The sequence below is a fragment of the Lutjanus erythropterus genome, chromosome 8 (assembly GCF_056507025.1).
Source record: "Lutjanus erythropterus isolate fLutEry1 chromosome 8, fLutEry1.hap2, whole genome shotgun sequence".
In the NCBI taxonomy this organism is placed as follows: Eukaryota; Metazoa; Chordata; class Actinopteri; order Lutjaniformes; family Lutjanidae; genus Lutjanus; species Lutjanus erythropterus.
This window is the reverse complement of record NC_139324.1, coordinates 28,135,131-28,162,143: the sequence shown is the minus strand read 5'-3', so window position 1 is coordinate 28,162,143 and position 27,013 is coordinate 28,135,131. Positions and strand designations below refer to the sequence as shown.

General features: G+C 38.0%; 1 protein-coding gene across 4 annotated transcripts in view; it reads left to right on the top strand.

Moving 5' to 3' along the window:
* myo3b (myosin IIIB) overlaps positions 1-27,013 on the top strand; it is a 110,289-nt gene that overhangs the window by 45,793 nt on the left and 37,483 nt on the right. For 3 of the 4 annotated variants that reach the window (XM_084725168.1, XM_084725166.1, XM_084725167.1), the window contains 7 exons: positions 886-1,039; positions 1,539-1,627; positions 3,675-3,804; positions 16,802-16,881; positions 18,688-18,708; positions 19,856-19,933; positions 23,680-23,885. In XM_084725168.1, coding sequence (XP_084581294.1) covers positions 886-1,039; positions 1,539-1,627; positions 3,675-3,804; positions 16,802-16,881; positions 18,688-18,708; positions 19,856-19,933; positions 23,680-23,885 — 758 coding nt within the window. The remainder of the gene's footprint in view (positions 1-885; positions 1,040-1,538; positions 1,628-3,674; positions 3,805-16,801; positions 16,882-18,687; positions 18,709-19,855; positions 19,934-23,679; positions 23,886-27,013) is intronic. The other variant, XM_084725169.1, reaches the window with a different exon arrangement.

Sequence of the window (27,013 nt, the reverse complement as noted above, 5' to 3'; positions counted from 1 at the left end):
AGCCTTTTAGTCTGCCTTAACTTTGCAACGGTCCTTCTAAAAGAAAAAAGAAGGTAAGACACGGCAGTTTTATTTATATAGCACTTTTTATCACAAGTAAACTCAGCCTGGTTTACATTTAAATGCATGCAGCGACACATGTAGAGAAGAACAAACATAATAAAATACCAACAAGATCACATAAAAGCATCATTCATACACACTCTCCAGGACCAAAACTGTTATTGGAAGCTACATTAAGCTTTTGCACATTAATTACAGCAGTGATCATTGAAAATAAGGCCTGCGGAAAACTTTCTCTTCCACAAACAAGTGCAGGCTGCCCCTGATGAAGCGCTGGTGCTCAGTGAAGAAGGGATTTTTATTTGGTGTGGATGTGTTCAGTCTCGCTGTACACAGAAACTGATTATTCTGAGTTAATGACTTAAACATGAGGTCGGTTTAGATCCATTGGTTCCACTTTATTAGTAAAATATATATTTAAAACAACTTTTTGATCTGAAATTAAATAGATGCAATAATATGATATGACTCTGGGTTATTTGCAAAGTGAAATAAATTATGAATAAGTAAGTGGCTCTATTTGTTAGTTCAGAGCTGCTCTGTTTTATGCATTCAGTAAAAGACTCTATTATGCTGTAAACTTCAGCCATAGACACACACACAGACACACACACACACACACACACACACACACACACACACACACACACACACACACACACACACACACACACACAGCCGGCTGCAGCTGTTTGGTTTTGTTGATTAGAAACTCATTTTTCCCCCCACACAGGCACAAATCATATTTAGCCCAGATTGTTTAATTGGGTCATTTAGAGAAATCATTAACTAGATTATGCTACATTCACTGGTTCTAATTAGATGGAATACCAGAGCGAGGGGGTGGATGCCAGCCTGGTGGAGTACGAGGACAATAGGCCCATCCTGGACATGTTCCTGCAGAAGCCCATGGGTCTGCTGTCCCTCATGGACGAGGAGAGCCGCTTCCCTCAGGCCACTGACCAGACCTTAGTGGGTAAGACCGAAGCTGCTCCTGCAAAAAGATCACACATCCAACAAACATGACCAATGAATACAAGAGGTCACAGTTTACATTTTCCCAGGCAAAGTTATACATTAGACAGTTAAAAAGAAGCAGGAGGAGACTTTTCTTTTTTGTTATATTTTGTGGTTATGGTGGTAAAACAAGCTTTCAAACGCCATGCTGATATCTTTATTTATGCCTCTTACAGTTTTATATTCTTTATATTTTATATTCTCTTATTTTATTTTATATCTTCACTTTTTACATGTGTGTTTTACTGTTTAACGGCATTCAGATTGGACGGCAAAGGAGGACTTTTATTGTACAGGGAAACTTGTTTTAACTGTATATATGATAATAAACGCCTTGACTTGACTTAGAAACACTTTTGCTTTCGTCCATAGAGGCCTCCAAAATCAACACAATATAAAGGTTCCTCGTAGTAGCTTTAACTTTTTTGGCTTTCTTTTTCTGGGTTTCTTTCCTGCAGATAAATTTGAGGACAATTTGCGCTGCAAGTACTTCTGGATACCAAAACGTGTGGAGCTTTGTTTTGGGATTCAGCATTACGCAGGAAAGGTATGAAATGAGTCTTTGGATGAAATAACCTGCTGCTGTATTCGTTGGTGTGAAATGAGACGAGGTTTAGCCGTGTATTAACAACAGTTTAAGTCTTTTGAATGCCTGTTGCAAACGCCACTTGGATAACTGAATCGAGGTGGAGCATGCGATTTGTTTAGAGCAACAATTTTCAGACCACTTCATAGCAATTAAGTGTTAATTCAGATCAAATTCAGTATTCAATTTTAGGCCAAGCGGTAAGTAATTGTTAATGTTTTCATATTGACTTTTACAGAATTCACTTTTTTAAATTAATGATTCCAGTCACACTGTAATTATGACACCAGTGTGTGGGATTTAGTGGCATCCAGCAGTGAGATTGATGAGACTGCAGATTGCAAAAACCTCACTTTACCCTCCCCTTTTATGTATGTAAGAGAATCTACAGTAAATGCAAAACTTGTTAAAAACGTGAAAGGACCTCTCCAGAGGTAAAACACAATAAATCTTATTTTCATGTGATTATAGAATTCTAATTTCTGCCATATTCTGCCAATAAATCTCCGTAAGTCTTCCACACTGGATCTTTAGGCCTTCCCTCAGACAAAGCTTGGAAAAAACACACTCACTAATTAAATTCTTGGATGTCTATGGGATCTGATTATGTTATTTGATCCTATAGACACTCAACAGTTGAGGTAAGATAGTCTTTTCATGCTGTTTTACATGACGTCAGACTACATGAACTACATGAAAAGAGTTATTTATTAAAATGTGGGGAAAACAATTAAAAATCCCCAAAACTCTTTCTTTAACCAAATCTTTGAGTCTCCCCTGAAATTGTTTGTAGCCCCCCTGAGGGAGGCCCAACTCCCCCTTTGAAAACCTCTGGATTAGTCAATCAAAAGTAAATTAGTTGCCAACTGTTTTGAAAATAAATTCATAGTTTAAGCCATTTTTCAAGCAAAAATGTCAAACGTGCTTGTTTCAGCTTCTTAAATGTGAGGATTTGCTGCTTTTCTTTGTCATTTATGATAATAAATGAGGTGTCTTTGGGCTTTGAACTCTCAATTGAACATGAGAAGACGTCAGTTTGGACTCTCGGGAATTATGAAGAGCTTTTTTCACAATTTTCAGTTATTTTATAGACTAACTGATTAATCAATTAATTGTGAAAAACATCAACCAATTAATTGCTAATGAACTGACAATGTAGGGAGGTCACAGGTGTTACTAATAGCATTAATGCTGGCTCTGTTCTGTTCAAGTGTCCCAGTCAGCCGTGACGGTGTCACAGCGAACCCACGTGCACGATACCAGGACCCTCAAATGTAGCTAAATGGAATATAGCCATTATGAATTTGTGGTTTTCCTGTTGTGATATGTCAAATTGTCTTCTATTGCAACAAACATAACTTTTATATGTGATCTCATTTGCCATTTTATGATATACATTGATAGAAAAATACCAAAATTAGGGTTTATATGGGTGCTGGAAATCCTTGAAAACACAGGTTTGAACAGTGCTTGGATTTTGGATAAATTGCTTGAAACTGCTTGATTTTGTAATTGCATTACTTTCATAATATATCTGACTGAATAGTTTGCTTTTTAGATAAAGAAATATTGATTACAGGATATTGGCTCAGCCAGGTTATATAGGATGCCAAATCTGCTTATAGACACATTGTGAAACGTGAAAATTTGTTGTGTTTTCCTGGAGATTTTCATCTTTCTGAAGAATGCCATCACAAAACTTTTATTTGTTTTTGTTTATAGCACAGTAACACCTGATTTAATGTAATGAAGTAGTGAAATATTAATTTTGAGACTATATATAGAAATATATTGCACATGCAGCTGTAAGGTGCTGAAAAGACTTGAATATAAATCACAAAAGCTCTTGAAAAGTCATTGAATGTAACTTTGGAAAAGTTTCAGGAACCCCGAATAATAATAATAATTTCAGACCCTATACAAGATTGTAGGACAAATCAGACTGTCTCCTTAAAATCTGAATAACATTTAGAGTTTTTATGTGTATGTTTTCTGTCCCACTTGACAGGTTTTGTACAATGTGGACGGGTTTTTGGAGAAGAACAGAGACACTCTTCCTGCAGACATCGTCGTGGTTCTGAGAACATCGGAGAACAAACTTTTGCAGCAGCTCTTTTCCAGCCCCTTAACTAAAACAGGTATGTTGTGATATATGTAGAAAAATATAGCACCGTAGAACATCTCAGCCACCAACGGGAGCATTATTCTATGGATAACCACAATGGAAATGGAAAAGGAAACTTTTCTTTGAGACAAACTATTGTTAACAATGCCAGGTTGTTACTGTATTACTCCGTGAATTGTGCTGGTGTCTACTGCTTCCATAAATGTTCAGGTAAGTGGGTTTCTTAAAGACGCGGCTCCCAGGCATCTCCTGGTCCCCCTTCATTTTCAAGCCTCTGTGTGCCGTGCTCGGATAAATCTGCAGTCTCCATTATCTCTTGAGAGGCTCAGCTCTCTGCACGGCGCTCTGTTTTTATTTTCACTAAGCTGTCCCTCTTGGTTTCCCACTGCTGAATGCTATCTACAGATTGTGGGTGCAGTGGGATATTTTTATGATAAGGTTTCTAAATACCCCGGGGATGAAGAAATAGTATTTAGAGAACACAAAAGCAACTCTTCCCACCTCTTTTCTGTTGGTTAAATGAAGGTAGAGTAATGTGCTCGTCATTAGCCATGGCTGCGGCCTCCTGGTCACTTGACTTAGCTGAAATGCTAATAGATGTGTTAAATTATCAGATTCCCACTTCCTACTTTATTTCAGCTAAGCCACATTATGTGATTCACTTTCTTTTTAGGGACCTGTAAATGCCTGCTTTCAGTCCCAGCGGCATTAAAGGGAGCTTCAATTCACAAAAGGCACCTTAGCCGAGACTCCAGCAGAAATCTGTGTGATGTGTCTGTAAACTACAATTGCAGGTTGTGCACAAGGGAGCCTTCAGCCACTTCCTTTCTGCAATTAACGGCGTCAGAGGAGTACACTCTATAAAAACAAATTCGGTGAACACTTCATTTCAGTGCACAAAGGCACTGAATAGACACTAAGATGTGCTGTAATGTTTACTGCTGCTGCCATCGTGTCAGTTAGGTCTAAAAGCTTCTTTATTTCTTTTTTGTTTTGCTGCACTTTTGTCTGTCCTGCCATTCAGACCAGTGGATCCAGTTAATGGGATAATTTGTTGCAGAAATATACAGTTGGTGTGTTGTTCATGGTGCTGCATAACTACCTATTAATCATTTAGGATATATTTTATTGATTCATGCTTAGGGAAATGTTATTTTATAACATGTATGGTCACATAAAAAGAAAAACCATAAGATGGTTAAGAAGTTTGCTGCATATATTCTTGTCCTGGAATGAAAGCTGATCTCAAGTTACCAACACATAGTACCTCTCATGTAGTAGTGGCACATGGTCATATATAGCATACAAAGTATCATACATATTCACATCCATACACACGGGCGCCTCTGTGAAAATGTTACACAGAACTCCCCTTAAAATACATGAGATATTAACAATTTCTTACATGTCTGTAAAAACACAGTACTCTAGAAACAAAAAAATAAAAGGTGTTATATGTCAACGGTATTCTTGTCAATTCGGCATTAATATAATTTATAAAGAACCTGTATTTCTATACAGAGTTTATATTTTGGACTCACCTCAACTCACTACCAGCCCTTCTTTGTCAGCTGCGTTATTTCAGTGGGAGAACACCATGGGAAAGAGAGACGAATCATTTCGAAAATTAAGATTTCTCAAAATACATTCTGGTTGGTGGATCTGATACACACCGATTTAAACACAAACTTATAACACTGTTAATTCATTGTCTATTGTGTGTGTGTGTGTGTGTGTGTGTGTGTGTGTACAGACGATTGATTGTGGAATGTTTTATTTTATTTTGTGATTTTTTTTTCTGTGGTGGCAAAGATTTTGCCTTTCAAATCTTCAACTGTAGCAAAGTTATATGATCAAAAAGTGAGGATGTAAAAGTACACATTTGCTCCCCCAAGTGTGGGGGTGCAGCTGCTCCATTGGCTCCACTGCCCAGGCACTTATGTCCATACATATGTGTACACATACTCATGCATGTATGTGTACATTACGGATACATACACATACGCTACAAGCATATTACCATATCCCTGCATACATTCAGATTTAAAACACATGGACATGCACTGAAGACTGTGTCTGTTGAGGTGTACAGTCACTGGCTTCAGGAAGCAGATCTGTTGTGATGCTTGTGTTCTTATTTATCTGGACTAGTTGTGTTGTTATAAATTTGCACATTAATCAAATGTATATGTAGCCATGATTTCTCATTCATATTGTTAATAATCATCCAGTTAGTGGCTTTAACTCTTTTTGCACTCATAAAGCCAACAGACATAAAGCTTTTTTAAGTTCAGCCATCTTTTGTCATCCGTATATTTCAAAATGCATAACAATTTAAGAGGATGTTTTCTTTAATTATTGTTGATAAAGTAAAGGTAACTTTCCTCCAAAATGTTTGCAGTTTTGGACATTTTCATATCATATGAAAAATAGGTCTTTCTCCTTGATAACAGTGCCAAGGCATTTCATTGTTATACAGCTTCATATGTTTGACTTTTCTTGGGGTATGATTTTATGTCCTATTTAAATTTATTGTTTTGTTTAATACGCAGTTCCATATTCGGTGTATTTTCTACCAGATTGATGTCCAGCTATCAGGATCTATGATCTCCTCTTGATCATTTCCAGAGATGTGTTAATGGTGTAACTGTTTATAATCATATAAATGTTGCTGCCTATACGTTTTCCTTTTCATTATTGTTATTAATTTATTTTCATTATACTTTATTACAGGTAATTCATGCATTCTGTGATCTGATCTGTAGATAGAGCCAGTAGTCTTTGTTTTTCACATCCAATCTGTAAAAAGGACAAAGGACATAATAACACCCTCTGGAAAGAGGTTTATCAACAAGGAAATACCCTTTCTTTCCCATTCTTCATTTTCTAATGATTGGCCTTTCACAATAAAAGTTATCAAATGTGAATATTACCTGTTAACTTCACTCATCTATGACAGTAAACTGACTGTCTTTGGTTTGTGGACAAACCAAGACACTTGTCACATTGGGCTGTGGGAAACAGTCTTCACCATTTTCTGACACTGAAAATGGTAGCCAGATTAATTGTCAGTTGCAGCCCTATTCGTGCACTTTTAGACTTTTTATCCCAAAATGCTCCATCAAAGCTCAGTTATAGATTTGTTTGCATGTTCATTTAGAGGCAGTATGACTAAAATAATCTTGCAGTTAACTATCTGCTATTTCTTTGGAGTTGGAGGTCCAATTTTCTTATTTCAGTTTGAGAAACTGCAGATCATCTCGTTAGATAAAAGCTATGAAATGCTCTGCTCCGGCTTATCATTCTGGAAAAGATGGAGCTCCGTTTAAAGTGAGATACAGTATAGCATAAGAAAATTATAAATCTATTCTTCAGGGTAAAATTTGTCGGGGGATTTAATTTGCATTTTACTTCACATTATAGATTCACTGTTATCTGTGAAATTACCATTATCTGGGGGGATCTGATGGAAATCTGTTTTACACCAGGGTGGTTTCACAGTCTGGGTCGCCTCCTCACAGTGTCACCACTAGGGGACACCCTCGTAGACCTGCAGCCTGACACTGTGATGGAGGTGAAATAATGGATCTGGGATGTCAAACTACACACACACACACACACATACACATGTAGTGAGTGTTAATGTTTCTGCTGGTGCACAATTCAAACTGCAGTGATACAGGAACAAGACACAACCACACACATTTTCTCGATATTTAATATTTTGTGCATGATTTCAAAAAAGGATGCACGGTCCATATTTTTGTGATATTTCAGTCGATTACCTGTTCATCTCACACGGCAGACTGAGAATGAGATGCTCTGAATATCGATGCAGTTCATGTTTGGAGAACAGTAGGAAACTCGAAGGGCCCCAGAAAGTAAAAAGCTCCCGGGCGGTGAATAGCGAGGCCACTTGAGCCCTGCAGAATGTGGGTCCTTGAGGCTTGGACATGTGGTGGTGTTTTGTCAGAGGAAATGGGATGTATTTGCATGGACAAATTCATCAGAGCCAGGGCCTTTCCCAGATCAGGGGGATCACAGTGTTTGAATTGGCTGGGCTCAGTAGGGCCTGCCAGGGCCTGGGCAGCCTGCGGTCACAGTGTGGGTCTCTGTGGGTGGGTGGGGGTGTGTGTGCACGTGTGTGTGTGTGGAGCCGCAGGGCCGCCTGGCCTTGCTGCTTGTAGCACAGCACATCTGCACAAACAGCATCTCGAGACTGGCAGTCCTTTGTCAAAGAGCAATGAAAATGGAGGATGTGTGGAGTGATGTGAGCTTTATGAAAAGTTCACAGACAGTGGAGTGTAAAGACATATATTTCCTGCGCATGTGCCTCTTATTGATATGCGCTGTTTATCTTTGCTGGGCTTTACTTTGTGGGAAAATATTACAAGCCCAAGTTTGGTCCTACACTGGTACAATTTGTTGTCATTTTGAATTAGCTGAGCATTTGAAATGTTCATGTGATTGAACTTAAGCAGTGGCAACATGGATATGAAGCTATAGATTAGGGATTAAACAGTAAAAATCTTGACATTTCAAATTATAATTACCGTGAAAACCACGCTCTGAAAAACTCACTGTAAATACTGTTCAGCATCAACGTTAGTTCGCAACAGTTCCCCAGATGCAGGCGCAGCTGCAACATGGCATTTAAAAATCATTAAGAGGTTTTCAATATAAAACTTTCATGTGTGTGTATCAGCACTTTTTCAACATTTTCAGCACAATTTTATCATGGTAATACTGATAACAGTATGAAACTGCATCTCTACTGTAGATGCATATCCTTTATTTAAAAGTCTGATTTATTGCTGCATGTCCTCCAAGTGTTTGTTTGTATTTAAGGTTAATCTCAGGTATTTTGAAAAACCTTCCTACAGCAAACAATCATGATTTAAACTTGTCTCAATGAGCAGGAAAAGTGAATGTTGTAAATTGGTGAATTGATGTGGTTAATTTTTGCCAATCCAAACAAATATACAGTACATCAACTCAAACTCTGTACTATTTGAGGAGGTTTTCCATTTTATGCTACTTCACACTTCTACTTTACTACATTTCAGAGGTAAATATGGAACTTTTCACTCCACAACATTTATCTGACATGTACTCATGTTACTAGGTACTTGGCAGATTAAGATTGTACATACAAATCTTGTGTCAAGCTTTTAAGATGCCCCACCCAAAAGTTTATAAGGTAGTTAAATCAGCTTCAGCATGATCGTCTAGAGCAGTGGTTCCCAACCTTTTTTACTCAGAGCTGCCACTTTCTTCTGTCTGAGAAAAACTGAAACCATCTAAAAAAAATTACACTACCAGTACCCTTAAAGTGATTGAATAGCAATGGAGTACTTTTTTTTTATTCAATACCTTTTTTTGAAGGTTCTTTAGAAAGAGAAGCAAAAATGACTGAATGCAGGTGTCATTTTACTGGAGAAGTTTAGATACTTGGGTTATTTCAAGTGATTCCTTAAAGGTGTTGAGTACCAATACCCAACCCTAATAAGTAATAAAGTGTAATAAGCTATTGCTTCCAAAGTTTTTAAATAATAAATAACAGTTTATAATTTTCTCAATTATTAGAACTTTAACTTTGGTAAATGTCTCTTTTCTAGTATAAGCTTAATATTATTTTAATAAACCAACAGTCGGCTTAGACACACTCATCCTTACCAAAAGAATAATAATGATTTATTATCACAGAGCTTGAGAGGTCAGAGGTATAGCCTACTATTTTTGAGTAAAGACAAAAACATCTATCTTTTAAAGTAGTTTTATATGCAGACTTTTGTATAAATTGTGATTTTAGTTAACATATGCAAATCTAATTTTGCGGACAAAGCCTTGGGGAACCCCCCTGTGATTTTTGCCCGCACCCCACATTGGGAACCAATGTGCTAGACCATTAAGTTATGCAGGAATTCATCAGCAATAATAATTAATTAACACAATACATGATAATATAACACTGACATTTTGCTGCTAATACTTTTAAAGACTGTAGATGCAGGACTTCTACTTGTAACAGTGTATATATTTTGGTATTTCTACGTTTGCATAAATAAGGCATCTTAGTGCTTCTTCAACCAGTTTGTATTTACTTTTTATCCAAAGAGTTCAATTTTACTGCTTATAATACACATAATATAGTGCCCCAAGTGACCGCAGTCTCCGTCCTCACATTACTTGTGCGTGACAAAGATTTCTGGTATGAATCTCTGTCTTCGGGAAAGTCTTGTTTATATTTTAAAACCGTAAAACTGGGCGAGTTAACGAGACAAGCTCTCACCACAATGCTCTCCTATGAGATATCAAGGGTTATAAGTTCAACCACATCATGTATGTCGAACAATTTACATTGGGTTTTTACATCTTCACATGAAGCCCCAGTTGCAGTTCTCCCGTCCTCTGCATCTCCCCTCCGTCTCCCTTCATGTTAGGACATCCTCCTGTGTAGAAATGACAGGCTTCTCCCTGCGATATGACACATTTGGCTCTTTGTTCTCTCCCTGCAGAAGCCTTTTTCATCCCAGTGGGCAGACAGACACCACAGTCTCTCACTAGACTTCCACACAATCTTTCTCCACCAAAAGAGACACTCACCAAGTAATACTTTTGTTCAATTTCTGCCCTAATCGTGGTATTGGAGAATGTTTTGAGTCAGCAGTGGGATTTTTGACGGGCCCCGCACATCAATAGCGAGGAGCCAGCTCTCCTAAGTCACATGGTACAACATCCTTTGATAAATGCAACACTGTGTTGTGTCACTAAAAGCCAATTACACCATGCTTTTTATGATTGATCTGCTCTGACAGTAGTGGATGGCATTTAAATCAACAGCCCCCGGAGCCATCTCTAGGCATAAACGGTGGTGGTTATGGAGGGTGGGTTGGGTGGCGGGGGGTTATGGGTGCTTTAATCTCATTTGCTTGGTTGCTGAGTTGAGTTTCTAGATCACATGTTTTCAAAAAGAGAGCGGGAGAGCGGCGGAGATATCCAGCAAGCCTCTGCTCACTCAGCTCGGGAAGGCTGCTCTCTCTTACAACTTTGATTGTCCCCCGTGTCGACAGCTCGATCCACAGCTTCTGAAGTACAAGGCGCACACTGGCACTCATAAAAGCGTGTAGGGAGGTGTCATATTGAACGCAGGATTGCTTTTTAATCCCAAGCACATTGACTATTCTTGTCAATAGAACCCCAATACAACTGCCAGCTTGAGCTTTTTTTTTTCCTACAGGATTCTTGCTGGGCTTAATTTTCAAAGTGAACGCACAGATGCCAAGGAAGGCTTTTTCTCTTTCTGCCCCCCCCCAACCCATCCCCACCCCCCCCTTTTTCCTTCCCCACACACTGCACTGCCTCACTCTGTGTTTGTCCTGGAAGTCCATGCCAAGAGCAACATGCGTGAAGCAGAAACGATCAGTGGGACGCTCCTCCACCGCCTGTTTCTCAACACCGAATGACCTGATGGGAAATGTTCCCCTCACCTGCTCTCCTCTTTTAATTATTAAGCTTTTATATTAAAGGGATAGTCTGGATTTTTTTAAAGTGGGGTTGTATGACGTACTTATGAATAGTCAGTTTAGGAGATGGTGGTCAGCATGTCTCCAGTTTGGAGAAGCAGAGTGAGGTACCATCACAGAAGCAATGAACCAGCAACCAGCAGCAAAATCTATTTTAGGCACCGGAAAGAGCTTCCTAAAAAAGCTTAGCATCAGTTTAAGTGTACATTGTATTTAAAGGAGCAGTTTGTAGCAGCTGCGTGTGCAAAAATGAGTTCTGCAGTCTAAACTGTGAGCTGAAGCCGCAGATGATCTATTAAGAAGAAGAAAGTCAGGCAGGCTGCAGGAACACTGCAGGATCGCAAGATGAGCTCAACATCGTAAACTGACAATAACAAGAGTTGATGAGTCCTACGCCTTAAGTTGATCAGCTGTTTATAACTGTCAATGTAAAGCTAAGTCCGTTATCCTGAAAACAAAAGCAAACTGCTCTGAAAATACACACTCTGGAGTGTGTATTTGAGTTAAGTGTATGCCTGCAGTACTGCCTGCCAGACTCCATTAACATATTGCACAATTTAACCGTTATAAACATCTACTCCTTCTACAAGATCATTAATGATTTCTTATGACTCATAATCAGACATTTAGTCAATCTTTGAAAGTTCAGCATTAATTTGAACTCTAATTAGCGTGAAACAGAAAAACAAATACACAAGTTATGGAATGGAGTATAAATTTTTAAGGGGGACACCACAGCTGTAGCATCGTTGTGAATTTCATCATCATAGTTATTTTATGAATAATTAAGTAAATATGTTACAGATTTCTCCTTTAAAGTATTTTCACACTTTACATTGACGTCAGACAGACTTTTCTGACGGGAAACCGACGTTACATAACTCAAATATTTCTCTCTCTCGCTTAACCAAAAGCCATGAGCAAAATTAGTAATTTTACCTCACAGAACAGAGCAGTTGCTGGTCTACTGCTGCCTCGATCTATTAGTATTTGAGTTATTGTGTGACTGCAGTGTTTTAAGAGGTTGGTTCAGATTCACTGAAGTCACACGAGAAAACAAATTAACTAATAGATCAAGGCAGCCGTAGACCAGCAGCTTCCGTGTCGTGCAAGATAAAATGACTCATTTTGCCAATGAAGTCTGGTTGAAAGAGAGAGAGAGATATTTGGCTTGTGTAGCAACTGTTTCCTGAAGAAAAGTAAAGCTGCACAAATATTCTAACTATATCATATACTTAAAAGAAGAAATCTGTAATATATTTCCTGTAATAAATCATAAAACTACCATGATATGTCAGCAGTTTGAAGGAAACATGCTAAGTTGAAATAGTTTCTACAGCTGCAGCATTCTCCTTAGAGTTCATATTAATGCTGAATCTTTATTCAATGAGTAAGTATCTGTTTAAGAGTCATAAAAAATCATTAATAATCTTGTAGAAGGAGTAGATGTGTATAACAGTTAAAGCAACATGTTAGTGGAGTCTGGCAGGCAGGAAGTCACTGAACTTCAACTCCAGAGTGTGCATTTTCAGAGCAGTGTGCTTTTGTTTTCAGGATAACAGGCTTAATTTTTACATTTAGAGACAACTGGCAGTTATAAACAACTGATCAATTTACAGCAGAGGACTCGCTGTCACATGTTATTGTCAAATTAAAATGAGGCACTTGTCTTGCACTTTCTCTTTCCTTGAGTTTGGGGAGGAGTCGGTGGGGGAAACAACTCGCTTCAACCATAGATCGTATATTAAATAGCATTTTAATCTATTCAATAGACAGTCTGTGGCTCCAGTTCGCTCTCTAGACCCATTTTTGGACGTGCAATTGTTACATGTTGCTCGTTTAACTTATCCAGTTAACTAATATTATTATTTTTTTAATGGTTTCTTAGCTTCCATGCTGGTACTCCTCTTAGCTTCTCCAAATCGGCAGCATGTCAACCAGCGTAAACATGGACTATGGATAAATACTTCATATGACTACACTTCAAGAAGTATGAACTATTCCTTTAAAACTCTGGCTGTCTATTATTTTAATTTTCATAACACGCCTATTTAAGAGCACTGACAAAAATAAGAATTGCCTCCAGCTGTAACTAAAAACACATGTGGCCTTTTTCTTTGAGCGAATCCCCTGTCACAGAACAAATCTTCCCTTTTCTTGCACGTCGATGCGGTTTGAATAATTATAATCCACATCATTAGACAACTTCCATACTGTATCTAAATGAGAAGGTCTTCTTTCAGGCCGGACATCACAGGTGTTCCCCTGGTTTCATGTCTCAGGAGGCGGCAATCTTTGAGGATACTGACTATTAACCCGTGCTCTAATCATCTAGTCAGGAGGGGATATGAAACCCGCCAGAAGAATGAATTAATACGACCCGCCAAGGAATACACGAAGAAAGCAAGCGAGTGTCCATTTGCGAGGCTTAGGTACAACTGTCATAGTTTCTCTCATCGCGGCGCAGCCCCTTCATCTCCCCTTGATGGTGTCATGGAAGTGAGAGGCGTGAAAGCACAGTGACACTCCACGAGCCCGTTCCACTCGCAGCCGCTAATTCATCATGACAAATGTGCTCAGATGATCTGGCCCAGCAGCACTAATGGGGAGAGGAGAGAGCGCACTTCATTTGCACAAGACCCACTCCAATTAATCCATCCAGCTTTACTCTGGGCTAATTGGAGCGGGGCCCTCCCTGCCTGTGTGCTGGTAATATACCCGACACAGTTTAACGGCTCCTGTTCTCAAAGATCATACTTTTTTTTGTGTGTGTGGGTTTTTTTTTTTTTTTTTTTTGTGTAGATTGTGCCAAAGGGGCGTTTGAGGTTGTAAAATCTGTCCCCGTGATCCAAAACACAAGGCCCTCTCACAAACATGTGTTCATAATGAGCAATTAACTGCTCATATTTCCATGTTATCATATTTTACACTTTCCTTTCTTCTATTTTTAGCTTCGGCATTCAGATCCTGTGGATATTTTTCCAAGCACATTATTAACAAATATAAAAGTGCATATTTTAATGTGACAGAATATCTTGAATTTTGTTTATTTACCAAATGCAAAATGTATTAATAGCCGAATAAATGAGCAGATAAATAAATAAATAAAAATTAGCAGATAACTGTCAAATGCTAAAAGCAGTACCATCACTAGCTTAAAAGACTGTTTGAGTTCTTTTGAAGTGCTCTCTCATCATATGTTTTGGCTTGTTTTGACTACAGCAGAGTGTGTGTGTGCGTACGTGCGTGTTTGCGTGTTTGTCCCATGAGACGCCACATTGCTTTGGCTCACTTTAAAACCTTTGGCACAAATGGGGCGTTCTTTGTCTAAAGTTAGAAGTGGTCTGGCTGTTAATTAATCCATCATAAATTGATTTTGATCTCTGCAGTGTTTGATTGATGCTCCTAATACACACACTTGATACTGCAGAGTCCTCCGAGGAAGGCAGGCGCTGATCCAGTCTTTAAGTTTCTGGCTCGTTGTCAGACCACGTCCTTAACAACTGACGTGAGTCTTGAAATCATATAGCAGAAGCCGATGAACATATTTGCATTTTTAGAAGTTCGTCTGTGTGCGGTAGAAAATCTAGAACAATTGTTGGCCTGTCACTTCAGCTTTATCTTTAAAAACTTACAAAGGTTTTCCTCCTTGCCATACACGGCTGCTTGGGTAATGCTGCCTCCTGTGTCTGCAGACGTATTTTTCTAAAGGTGTGTGTGGCACATCTGTGCAGCTATTGTTTATTCATGGAGTAAACCCTTTGAAATGTGTTAAGATACTTCCCACTCATTATAAAAATCCTGCCACCCATGGATTAGGACTTTGATGTCACCAATCCTGCTTCAAAGGCTTCTTTCACTGCTATTAATCACAGTTTAGCCTCTGAAGATATAGCCAGAGAAAACATTTGGACATCTTGTGCAGAAACTTTGAAATGTTCAGACTGTCTTGCATATGCTATGTTCATATCCTTTCCGCTGTGTGTGGGGCTGTTGGACTGCTGTGCACGCAGCTGCACTCCTGAGTCCATGGGATTCAGCTCAGATTTAGGCTCCTTTCTGAACTGTCTTTTATGCTGTGCTGCAGTATGAGCTGTGTAGCTGCTCACTTTGTTTTCCTTGTATATAGAAAAGGAGTATCACCTTAGGCTGGGTTGCATCAACAAGGAATCATTTTTAAATCCGATGAAATCATGGTTTAACTTTAAATTATGTTGCACCAAACTTTACGACTAGTTTGAAATTAAGAAAGGTTCAATTTAAACGTCTTAGTTTAGTTTTTGCTCTAAACCTAGATTTAATTTATTTTTGTTGCACTTAAGGTCTAAACTGTGATTTAAAATATGATCCTGTATTAACTTTAAACTTACAGTTGATGATGTTTAACTTTGAAAATGGCTTCCTTTTTGAGATTGAAACTGAGAAACTATACTATAGGTAGGCTAACTACCTAAGGGTAACTACCTTTTTAGCTAGCTAGCAAGCAATACAACATTTTGTTAAGGGATATTTATTAATCCAAACAGCACTTGAGTTTATTTTCATTATATTGATTAAAATATTTAAAATATTTAATTTCAGTTTACATTACTGAACTTTTAAATCTGGATTTAATCATGTTGAATCTAGTTTTGCTAAACTCTGATTAGAATTAATCTTAGATTAAATCAGTCTTTTAAGCAACAAAGTCCAAAAGTGTTTACTGTGTCTACGTATTGGATAGTTCTTTATAGTAGCTTTAAAATTTAATGCAGTATTCACTTAAAACCTACACCCGAGGAAGTTTAAGTTTAAAAATGGCTTCTTTTTTGAGATGGATTGAGAAAAATAAGTTCCGCTCTGAGCCGTTATGAGTAAGCTAACTAGGCTAACCAACTTTATAATCTAGCTAGTAAACAATGTAATGTTTTGTTAGCTTATAAACAAGCTAGCAAGCAATGTAATGTTATGTTATGTTAACATTTTAGCGAGTTAGCAAACACTGTAATGTTTAAACATTTTAGCTAGCTACAGACGCTGTAATGTTTTGTTAACTTTTTAGTTAGCTAGCAAGCAAGGCAACAATATAACCATTTTAAAAATGTTTTTTTTTAGCTAGATAGCAAAGAATGCAACATTTCATCCCACCAGCACTTGAATTTATTTTTCTATATTGATTAGACTATTTAATTTCAGTTTACATCACTAAACCTGAATTTACTAAACAGAGATTAGTTTTGAATTGTGCAACAGAACTCTGCTTAATTTCAAATCTGGATTTAATCATTTTAAACTTAGTTTTACTGAATTCTGATGAGAACTTATTTTAGATTAAATCAATCTTTGAAGCAACCCAGTCAGAAAGTGTTTACTGTGTCTCTCTGTTTGATAGTTCACTCTCAATAATCATATCTTCCCTTGCTTTCACACAGCTGCTCTCACTCTTTCTTTAAATAAACCCTGGCATAAATATTTATGACTGCTTTATGGTTTGATTTTGAACAGGAAATCTGGCGACGTCCAGAGCCCGGGTCACCGCCGCCTCCAGATCCCTGCCGCCGCAGCTCGGTTCAGGACGCACCAAGGTGAGGCTTGTGCTCCTGTAGCACAAATCATCACATCTGAGAACATAATGTTTTTTATTTGTTGCTCACAGGCATTGCGCCATAAGAAACCCAGTAAAAACTTGTGCCGTGAAGCGTAGCCACATTAATTGACTACCCTGTTATGTTTGCTGTCTTGCTTGTGGTGATGCAGCATCGCCATCTGGCACTCGGGGTCTACGACATAAAAGTAGCTTTTTCAGACTTACTAACTGTTGTTGTTTTGTTGTTAATGGGCAGTAAAGTATTGTAAAAATGTTTGTGAGTCCTCACAAAATCAGCTCAAAAATCTGTGTCAATGTACCTCACTAGGAGGCCAGGATAGTTTCCTGAGTTTAATATTTCCTCATGTAGCAACAACTGAAAATACTTACCAATATTGTCTGTTAATCATGTTTATACTAAGGTTTTTCATGCAGGGTTTCTTTTTATGCCGTCATGCACACTACACTGTGTTTTACAATAAAACATGCTGACAGAAAGTTTCTTCAGGGTTTCTGTAGGTTTCAACAAGTTAAATTTAAAGGGACAGTTCACTCCAAAATCAAAAATACATATTTTTCCTCTTAGCTCTAGTGCTATTTATCCATCTAGTTCTGGTGCGAGTTGCAGAGTTTTAGAGATGTTGGCTGTATAGAGATGGCTGCCCTCTCTTAAATATAATAGAACTAGATGGCACTTGACTTGTGGTGTTCAAAGAAGCAAAAAAAAAAAAAACATTTAAAAAACTCAACAGCAATGTCTCTTTCCAAAAATCATGACTCAAGATAGTTTCATGTAGGAACAATTTTCTTTCTAGTAGATATTTAACTGATCACAACAAAGTCTGTGGATTATCGAAGTGGATTATCTTGAGCAACCGGGTCAGTTGTGGAAAAGGACACTGTTGTTGAAGTTTTTTAATGTATTTTTTTTTGGCGTCTGAGCACCACAAGCCAACTGTCCTCTAGTTCAATTATACTCAAGAGAAGGCAGACATCATTACAGCCAATATCTCCAAAACTCTGGAACTCACACCAAAAAAATATTATATGGAAAAATAGCACTACAGGCCAGAGGAAAACTGAAATGTCACCTTTAAGACTTTTTTTTTTTTTAGATGACTATGGATGCAATTTAAGACATGATTCACATCTATACTAGCATGCTGTGTATTAAATTAAGAGCACCTCCACTTTTAATGTTGGCAGAAAGCCAAAAGCTGCCCGGAGGTCGCTCCAATTTCTGTTTTTTTGACATCCCATGTGGTGGTAATGCCTTCATACCCAAAGTTCCTAACATTCTGTCCACGCTGCTCAGTTTGCATCAGGCGCTCCATGTTGGTTTCAGTTGTCACAGTGTGATCAATAGAATTTTTTTTTCTTAAAGCACACTAAAGGGCAAGACTGAAGGGTTACTTTCTAAAATTACAATTTTTAACACATTTTTAAAGTTATATTTAAGACATTTTAAGGCCTTGAAGTCAAATTATTGGAGTTTAGACTTTTGAAGGACCTACTGGAAACCCTGTTCTTGATAACTTTTTAACTTTCTCACCTCCAACGGTTTAATTCCATTGTGTCTGTTTTTCTTTATTTAAGGGGAAACGTGATCAAATCATAATGTTTGTAAGATATGAAACTGAAAATATCTTTGTGTCCATTGTGGGATTATTGTTACTTGGTCTTAACATTATGATTTTCAGTGGAAAACCCCTTAAAGGTGAATTTCAGCTTCTTTACTTCCTGTCTATCCAATTCTCTCTTCCTTTATTTCCATGTCAATCGCCGACATGTCCTGTACTCAAAGTCCCCCAAATACCTATTGAAGGTAAGATTTCTGTTGGTTTCTGAATCTAAAAATGTTTCTAAGTCACAGACCAACGAATAAACGTAATTTGTTGAAATCAGCTGATCATCATTGTAATCCAAATGATTGAATCTAATGTTTCACTAACTGAACTGTGTGCAGCTTCACTTGTCTGACATCAATCACAGTCTGGCTTTAGAAAATGTAAATCATCCCTTTTGAACTATTTTTTCACACATGCCTCCATAATTCTGCGTCATTAATGTAAACAAATACTCTGTGATGTATCATTTTAGATTATAGAAATACTTAATGTGGGACACAAACAGGCCAAAATAACTGTGTAAAAAAAACAAAAAACTGTTCTACTTTGCTGAGCTTCCTCTGAGCACCTACTCAGTTATTCTTGAACAAGAAAGGGCTTCTTAGTAACAACTCGGCGTGATTGATGTAATATGTATGGCGTCATGTTCTCAATCAGAGCTGGGGAAAAGTTGACAGAAACCGACGCTTACAGAAAGTTACCAGTGCGACCAGATTAAAGTGATGGTTGTTCGAGTAGTGGAAGTGAGTCCTAGATAACTATTTGTACTTCTTTCAAAAGTGTCAAAGCAGCCGATTCCTCCCTTCATGTAACTCTTAGAATGTTTGACGTACCTTTCTTTCTCTGTACCAGGATGAAATAAAATGTTAAGATATGCACTTTGCCACGTAGACTTACCATAAAATATCTATTGCATCATTAATTTTGATGAAGCCATGAACTGCGAGGGCCATTAGAAAGCTTATATTGTGTCCTCGTTAATCCGTCGTCGTCGTTGGGATGACTGTCTGCTCGGTGACGGCTAGTCTCATTACTCAGAATGCTGTGCAATTTTCCCATGCCCCACAGCAGTGCAGAATTATTCTCTAGATTGTTAGCTTTAAGTGTTTATGGGGCTATGTTATACAGACGGCACAGTTAGTACAGCTGTGTATTCCCAACTGGCCCATTTAGAGGAAGGAGACCTGCTGTAATAATACCTCCATCTCTGCAGAGCCCACCGAGGACGTCAGGTTGCAAATAAACTGCATCTCATTTGAATGTGCTGCATTTGCAGCGATGCTCCTGGCCTGAGTCTGGCCTGTTTAACAATGCCGCGTGTTCACTGTGACTGTTTGTGTTCAGGTGGACACCATGGAGATGATGCGTCACCCAGAGGAAACCACCAACATGAGGAGACAGACCGTAGCCTCCTATTTCCGTGTAGGTGTTTTCTCTCTTTTATGTTGCTTCAACTGTCTGAAAACAACCAGCCGTTTGAACGTGTTGTGTTCCCTTCTGTTCAGTGTTAGAACCATAATTGTGTTGACGCAAACAAACAGATCAAGTTTTATTTAGAAATAACTATCAAGCTCTTGAAATAGAGCAGAAAATAGCACAGAAGTCTGCACACGTTAACAAAATGTCTTGTCTTTTTGAAAACCACACTGTTAGACAGTACTCGCCTATATCTGTTCATGGCTTTGGCTGAATCATATGTCTCTGAGTAAAATGGGATTTCAGTTTGATTAATTTTAAATTAGAGTTTTTAAAATGTGCTAATGTATTTGAATGCATGTACCATTCTGGGAGTTATGTGAAATTAAGTCTTCACACAGACACCGCATACAGAGACAAGTTAACAGCCATCCGATGCATATATCGTCTGTCTGTCCCTAGAAGGGCTTTTATGAAAATAAGTGATTGGAACAGTGAGGTGAAAAGATGATAAACTGAATACAACAAAATATCATAAAAATAAAAACTGAGCAAAGCAAAAAACATTTAAGCACCAATTTAAAGTCATTACATTTAAAAACTAGACATAAGTACACGTTTGTTGTTGAATTAACCAGGATTTAGTACCTTTCTTTGAAGTGCTGAAGTTTGCAGCAGATTTCAAGATTTACAGATTGCAACAGTCTTGCTTGAATGGAAATCCTTCAAACCCAACCTGAACGTAAGAAAAAACTCTCAAACAGGTTTTGACTTTAACAGCGACAGCATGAATATTTATAAAAACTGTTCAAGTTGTGAACTATCTTGTTAGTAGATCATACAAATTAAAACATTAAACCTCTGTATCTACTGTAATACCATAACAAAAATGCACATTAAAGCAGAACTTTAGACAGTTAAGAAGCAGCTAAACTCCACAGTGACACACAACTAAATTAAACAACAGAAATTATTTTTATTACGTTAATTATTCCCTCCAGAGGTTTAAGATATCCGGATCAAAGTTTTACTTTGACAACTCGCACAGTAAATTCTGAGAAATTTAACTTTCTACATCATTAATTCCATCAGCGAAACAACACTATACTCATACTAACCACGTTGCTTTGAGTTTGTCTTGTTAACAGAAATGCTGTCCTCACTCCCTGGTAATTTTAATTTAATTTTGATCAATTCTGCTTTGTATTCTCAATCTTAATTTGCTTTTAAAGAAACACAACACTTTCCTTAGATGTTTAAAAGTAAAGAATTTCCAAGGAATGGAAGTGATTATTCTTCCTGAGACACTTCTCTTCCTGAGCAGAAAACATGGACTGTCTTTACAATAATATAATCAAATATACCTTTAGAAATATGACTGTCTTTGAAAAGCCTGATCAAGTAAAACGTCTCTTCAGTTGAGTTTGTTTGAGAATTCACGGCAGTCTCATGACTATCAGTAAGATAGAGTATTTAAAGCTGCAATAATTAAATCTTATCAATAAATCCATTGACTACATGTATGTGAAAGTTGTAATGATGATGAACCACAGAATTATTATTAGTCCTCCAGGATTCGGCAGGTGTTTTTCTGGATTGTTGCCTAAAATGCCTGATTTCACAGCAGATTTTCTATTCTATTTTTTTTTTTGCAATGAAATTGTGGGAGCAAGTGAAAAATTAAAAATTTGAATTAACAAAATATGCATTATTCGTAAATGAAGAAGTGCTCCTGCTGGGGTTCTCCTCAAAGAAGCAAAATCTGTCTGGAGCTCAAACTCAGTCAAAAAAGCCAGCACAAATTATAAAATCTAAAAGTGCACGGCGCATCAATAAATGTCAACAACAGTGACAAACCTTGTGTTCTTTTCAGAACCCGTGACCAAAAATAAATAAAAATACAACAAAAAAGTAACTAACTGACTACTATGATCGGTGGAACTCATGGGAAGCTATGATGATTGGTTAAATTTGCAGAAAAGTTGTGATGACAAAAGTGCAGTGTTGTGCAGAATCTACAAGGGATGGCTTGAATTTGCATTAATTGTTGCAATCACGACGTAACAACTTCCTGGAGGGACTGATGAGAGAATTATTAGCAGGTCTGGAGATCGTCTCAGTTCTATGAACCGTTTTAGCTTATTGTTTTGATTTTTTGGGTCTGCAGATTTGTCAGCTTTCTGTGAAAAACCTCAGATGATCTAACGTGCTGCCTAAGTTACAGTAACAACTAGCTGGTGAGCATCATGCAGCATTTAGCAGCTAAATAGCCAGATATTTCCCTTAGCAGTTAGTGGAGACCAAAACAGAGCTGATTAGTGATTATTGGACTTAATCGGGTGGCCAGAAACTCTTCTCTAAATGAATGCTAATGTCTACTGGATCTGCTGGATCGGTAGTTCGCACTTTCGTCATTAGAACTTAATATGGTGATAATATGTTGATATGATAATATACAGTATATATTCTGTCTCCCCCAAGGCAAAAACTTATTCATGCAGCTTTAAACAGTCACAGTTTTTTTTCTTGCCCTCATGATTTTTAAAGGACCAGTGTGCAGGATTTAGTGGCATCTGGTGGTGAGCTTACAGATTGCAAACACCTTGTCTCACCCTCCCCTTCCAACCTTGTAGGAGAACCTATGATGGTCATGAAACTCACAAAAAACCAATATTTGTTTTGTCATTTCTGGGTTACAGTAGAAACATAATAATGGCTCATTATAAGATAACGAAAACACAATTTTATTTTACAATTCTTATTTTCAGGTGATCATATAATAAATACAGTGGGTACGCACAGGATGTCACAGTATTCAGAGTCACTTCAGTCATACCCACTGAGTGGCAAAAAGCTAATGCCACAAAAAAACAAAAAACACGCATCAAAAGGAAAAGAGCTGGAACTGAACTGGAACAACTGGAATCCAGGCACTGAAACATGGATTTGCGGTTGCGATTTTGGTGACATGTTTCATTTATATTCTGTGCAACAATCGCTTATCATATCGTGTTTCATCAATGCTGCTGCATGCGGACGTTTCTCTCCAATAATGTGATGAAATAAAAATGTCTGTACAGACCTGAATATCCTTTGGTGTCCATGTCAGTTAAATTTCACCAACAAATCCCACCTTGAAATAACGTTACTACCAATCCACAACTTTTGTATATATAAATGTCAGCAAACCCGATTCTTGCCTAAATGTCAGTGTCCATGAAACATTGTGTCTTTGCTAACTTTGAGGATCACTGTCGAGTCCGAAAGCCTTAAATCTGTGCAGATATTCAATTGTTTTATTCTCCGTTTTGCAGCCCCCCTACTAAAGGCAGCCATGCTGCAGGACGTTTTGCCACTCAGTCCAACTGAGGGAGCATGCCTCGGTGGGAAAGTGACATCAGTGCATACATATAGTGAAACTTAAGACCACAACTGGTGATCTAAAAAACACAAAAATATGCAATACTGTTGCAGATTTATTTTTAAAAGTCTGTGATTCACTTATTTATGTTATATGAGAATGAAAAATGTCTGCCAGATCCTGTTGGACTGATTAAAACTGTCAATTACTATTCAGCTTGTACTCTCTTATCAAACACATCTATATCTGCAAAAAGTTTGATGTTTGAAGTTCACATCATTATAAATGAACCTTCACCACCGGACTTTGATAATTGATAATGAATTCATGTGATAACTGATCTCTGGTTTTCTTGCCTTTCTTTTATTGTTGTCTCGCTCTGCGTCTGCAGTACTCCCTCATGGACTTGCTGTCTAAGATGGTGGTGGGCCAGCCACACTTTGTGCGCTGCATCAAACCCAATGATGACAGGCAGGCGCTGCGCTTCTGCAAGGAGAGGGTGATGGTCCAGCTGCGCTACACAGGGATCCTGGAGACAGTGAACATCCGCCGGCAAGGATACTCCCACCGGATCCTGTTTGAAGAATTTGTCAACAGGTAAGAGCGGCGTTAAGACAGGCAGCACCTCAACTCTGCAGCACGCACACATACAGAGCGCCGACTCAACCCCAGAGATAGTGCAGAACAAGTGAGCCGTGCTCTGCATCACACAAAAACACGGGTTCTTTAATTAGATAGGGGTGCAAGTTGAGCAGAGCAAGAGGCTGACTAATTGGCAGTCATTAGTGATAGTGGAAGACTTAATCCTACAGCTCTTTTAACTGGGTGGATACTCCAGTCTGCAAAATATGGATACAATTCAAACAGGGAGGAACTGTGATTATGAGGGGTGATGCATTTTAATGGATTTCCTTTTACTATTCATAAAGAGTTTGTTCTTAAGCTGGATGACCTGGAAAAGCTTGGATGTAGTCTCCGTGTCCCATTGGTATTACATTAGAACACAATTAAAACAAGACTTCATCATTAGGGGGACTTTACATAAGGGTGTTGTTTTTGTTTTTGGAAATGTGGGACAGGATATGATAACCGTTAATAAAGTGCTACACGCTCCTGTTCAAATGTCCAACCCCGTATTTAAAAAGAGTTGTACCTACACATCCCCAGCCCTGTTAGCGAGAAAACACACATATTCAGACAAGTGTGGGAAAATGCAAGGAAACTTATGTTTGATCAGTTTTCCTTTGAAAAATATTCCAGCCACCTCTAATGTGAAGGCTTTTAAGACGATATGAAATTTAATTAACTTGGGCTTGTGGCCTGTAGGAACAGAAAAGACTTTAGATGGTTGGTTAGTCTCACCGCTTCGGGGAAACTTTAAAAATTGTGCTTAATTTTGGTGACCACATGTTTTTTCTTGCGTGACCTAGTTTTCGTCCCAATATTAAAGAGTGTTTGATTTATTAGAAGACCTGATGGATGGTTTTACTGTTTTCTCTGCAACACCTGGGTAAGAAGTGTGTGAATGAGGGGGTGTATTACCACTTCAGACCACATTTTAACCTTACTATTGAATCCATATCATCCTACCTGAGCCAGGCAGAAGTCATACAGACAGACCCGGACGGCTAAACTGCACCTTTAGTGAAAACTGATTTAAATTTGTGCTCTCATATCAAAGGCTCGTCTGATGTTGCCAAGCAGTGCTTTGTATTTACCATCAAAGAAATAACAGGTATCAACAGGAATTAGAATGAAAGGCTGTAGACTGAGGCGGGGAGGGGAGTTCAAAGAAGTTTTTCTTCTTGTTGTTGTTCTTCTTTTTGACCAACGCCAGAACACAAGAGATGAACCAGTCGTTTTGGAGCCTTGATGTCGCTGAGCAAACATTTAGAGCCACTTTGTCCTATGCTGGTATTTTGTAAACTACAACAAGAGGATCAGTGGACCGATCCAGACAGTGTGAACGATAAAACATGCAGTGGAGCTGATGAACACCGATAGGACCGGGGCTGATGGGCATTTTCTGTGGCCGCTGAAATAAGAGACGATGATCCGTTCAAAAGAGCTCCAACAATAGGGCCTCTGTTGAGGACTCATGTCTCAGTCAAGCTCATTTTTTTGCTCTGACTAAGCAGGCGATTTTCCAGCTGTGGTGATGCTTCCAGTAGTTGTGTAGAAAGAAGTTACATCTACAAATGATATCTAGTTTTATTAATGTTTGATGAGATAACTTCAAGATGTTTTCAGTCACTGTAGAGAAGCTCCAGGTTTGTAATCAGTTATATAATCAACTGTTACTAAAACTGAGGTATCTGATAAGAATACATGCAGATACCTTTGGATTTTTCACTTGTAATCATACATTTCACAGTTTACACTAAATTAACAAAAGTAAGTCAAAAATAGTAGTAGCCTGGAGTAAAATTAAGCCTTTTTTCCACTAATAAAGATATTTATAAGACATTTTCCTCTATGTTTTGGCCTCCGGTCCACACATAAATAGCATTTTAGGATTTTTTTGAATGCCTTCCCAAAGGAATAGTTTTTAAAGAATTTGTTTATTTTGGGAAATCCTCTTATTTGCTTTTTTTTGGCTGATAATTAAATGATAAAATTGATACCACTATTATGGCAGTACAGTAAATATGTGGCTAGAGCCAGCAGTTTGTCCTTTTGACACTTTGGCTTTATGTTTTAAACAAAAGAGATATAATGGGTTAATTAGAGAGCTTTAGATGTGATCTTATGTGGATTTTGTTGCCTTTAAAGAGAGCCAGGCTAGCTGTTTCCCTCTGTTTCCAGTCTTTATGCTAAGCTATGCTAACTTAGCTGTTGGCTATAGTCTAATACACCGTACCATACAGACATCAGAATGGTATCAGTTTTCCAGGTTTACCACGAAATATGGAAAAGTATAGAATTTGATATAAGTAATTTCCAGGTCTGGATAAGTATGGGGAAAAAAGAAAAGAGAGTATAAAAAAAATGTGTTTGCAGAAGGTTGCTCCTATTTTGTTTTCTAAAATATAAAATTCAAAATTTCTCAAATAACAAAAAAAAAAAAAATCACACAAGCAGAGTGTGTTTCATGGCAGCAGGCAGCCAGCACAGACAGTGTTTGACACTGTATGAGACATTCAAAGGCAGTCTGAAGAGAAATACACTGAATGTGTGGAGTATCTCACTTAAGACAATCATGCATGACAAAAATCCAGTGATTGAAGTTTTGTATTTACTCTGTGTAGCACACGGGGCAGCCATGTTCTACAAAGCCTTTAGTTTCTTACAAAAAGATATCTGTAAAAATCTGAAGATTATTTGTCAGAAGCACCAAAGGTATAAACTGAGTGTAGAGGTATTATTTAAAAAACTTGCGAATACTGGTAAATATACAAAGGAGGCTAGGGGGACGTTTATTCAGTATAAGTTAATACAAAGGTTTTATTTTCCTCCATCTAAACTCTAAACAGGGTGGGCTTTCTGGCCAGTGAGCCAGCAAGAAATGTTGGAAATGTCAGACAGAAACAGAACAGAACATTTCTACATGCAACCTGGGAATGTAAACTTGTTTACCCATATTGGGAAAAAGTGCTAGAATACAGTGGTTCAGTTCTACGGTACCTAAATCACCAAGACTTTGCCCCATAGGGGACCAAACAAATTTGCCAAATGGATCAAACTATGACTTTGCAGTGATAAATGTCAGAGATGTCGTGGCTTCC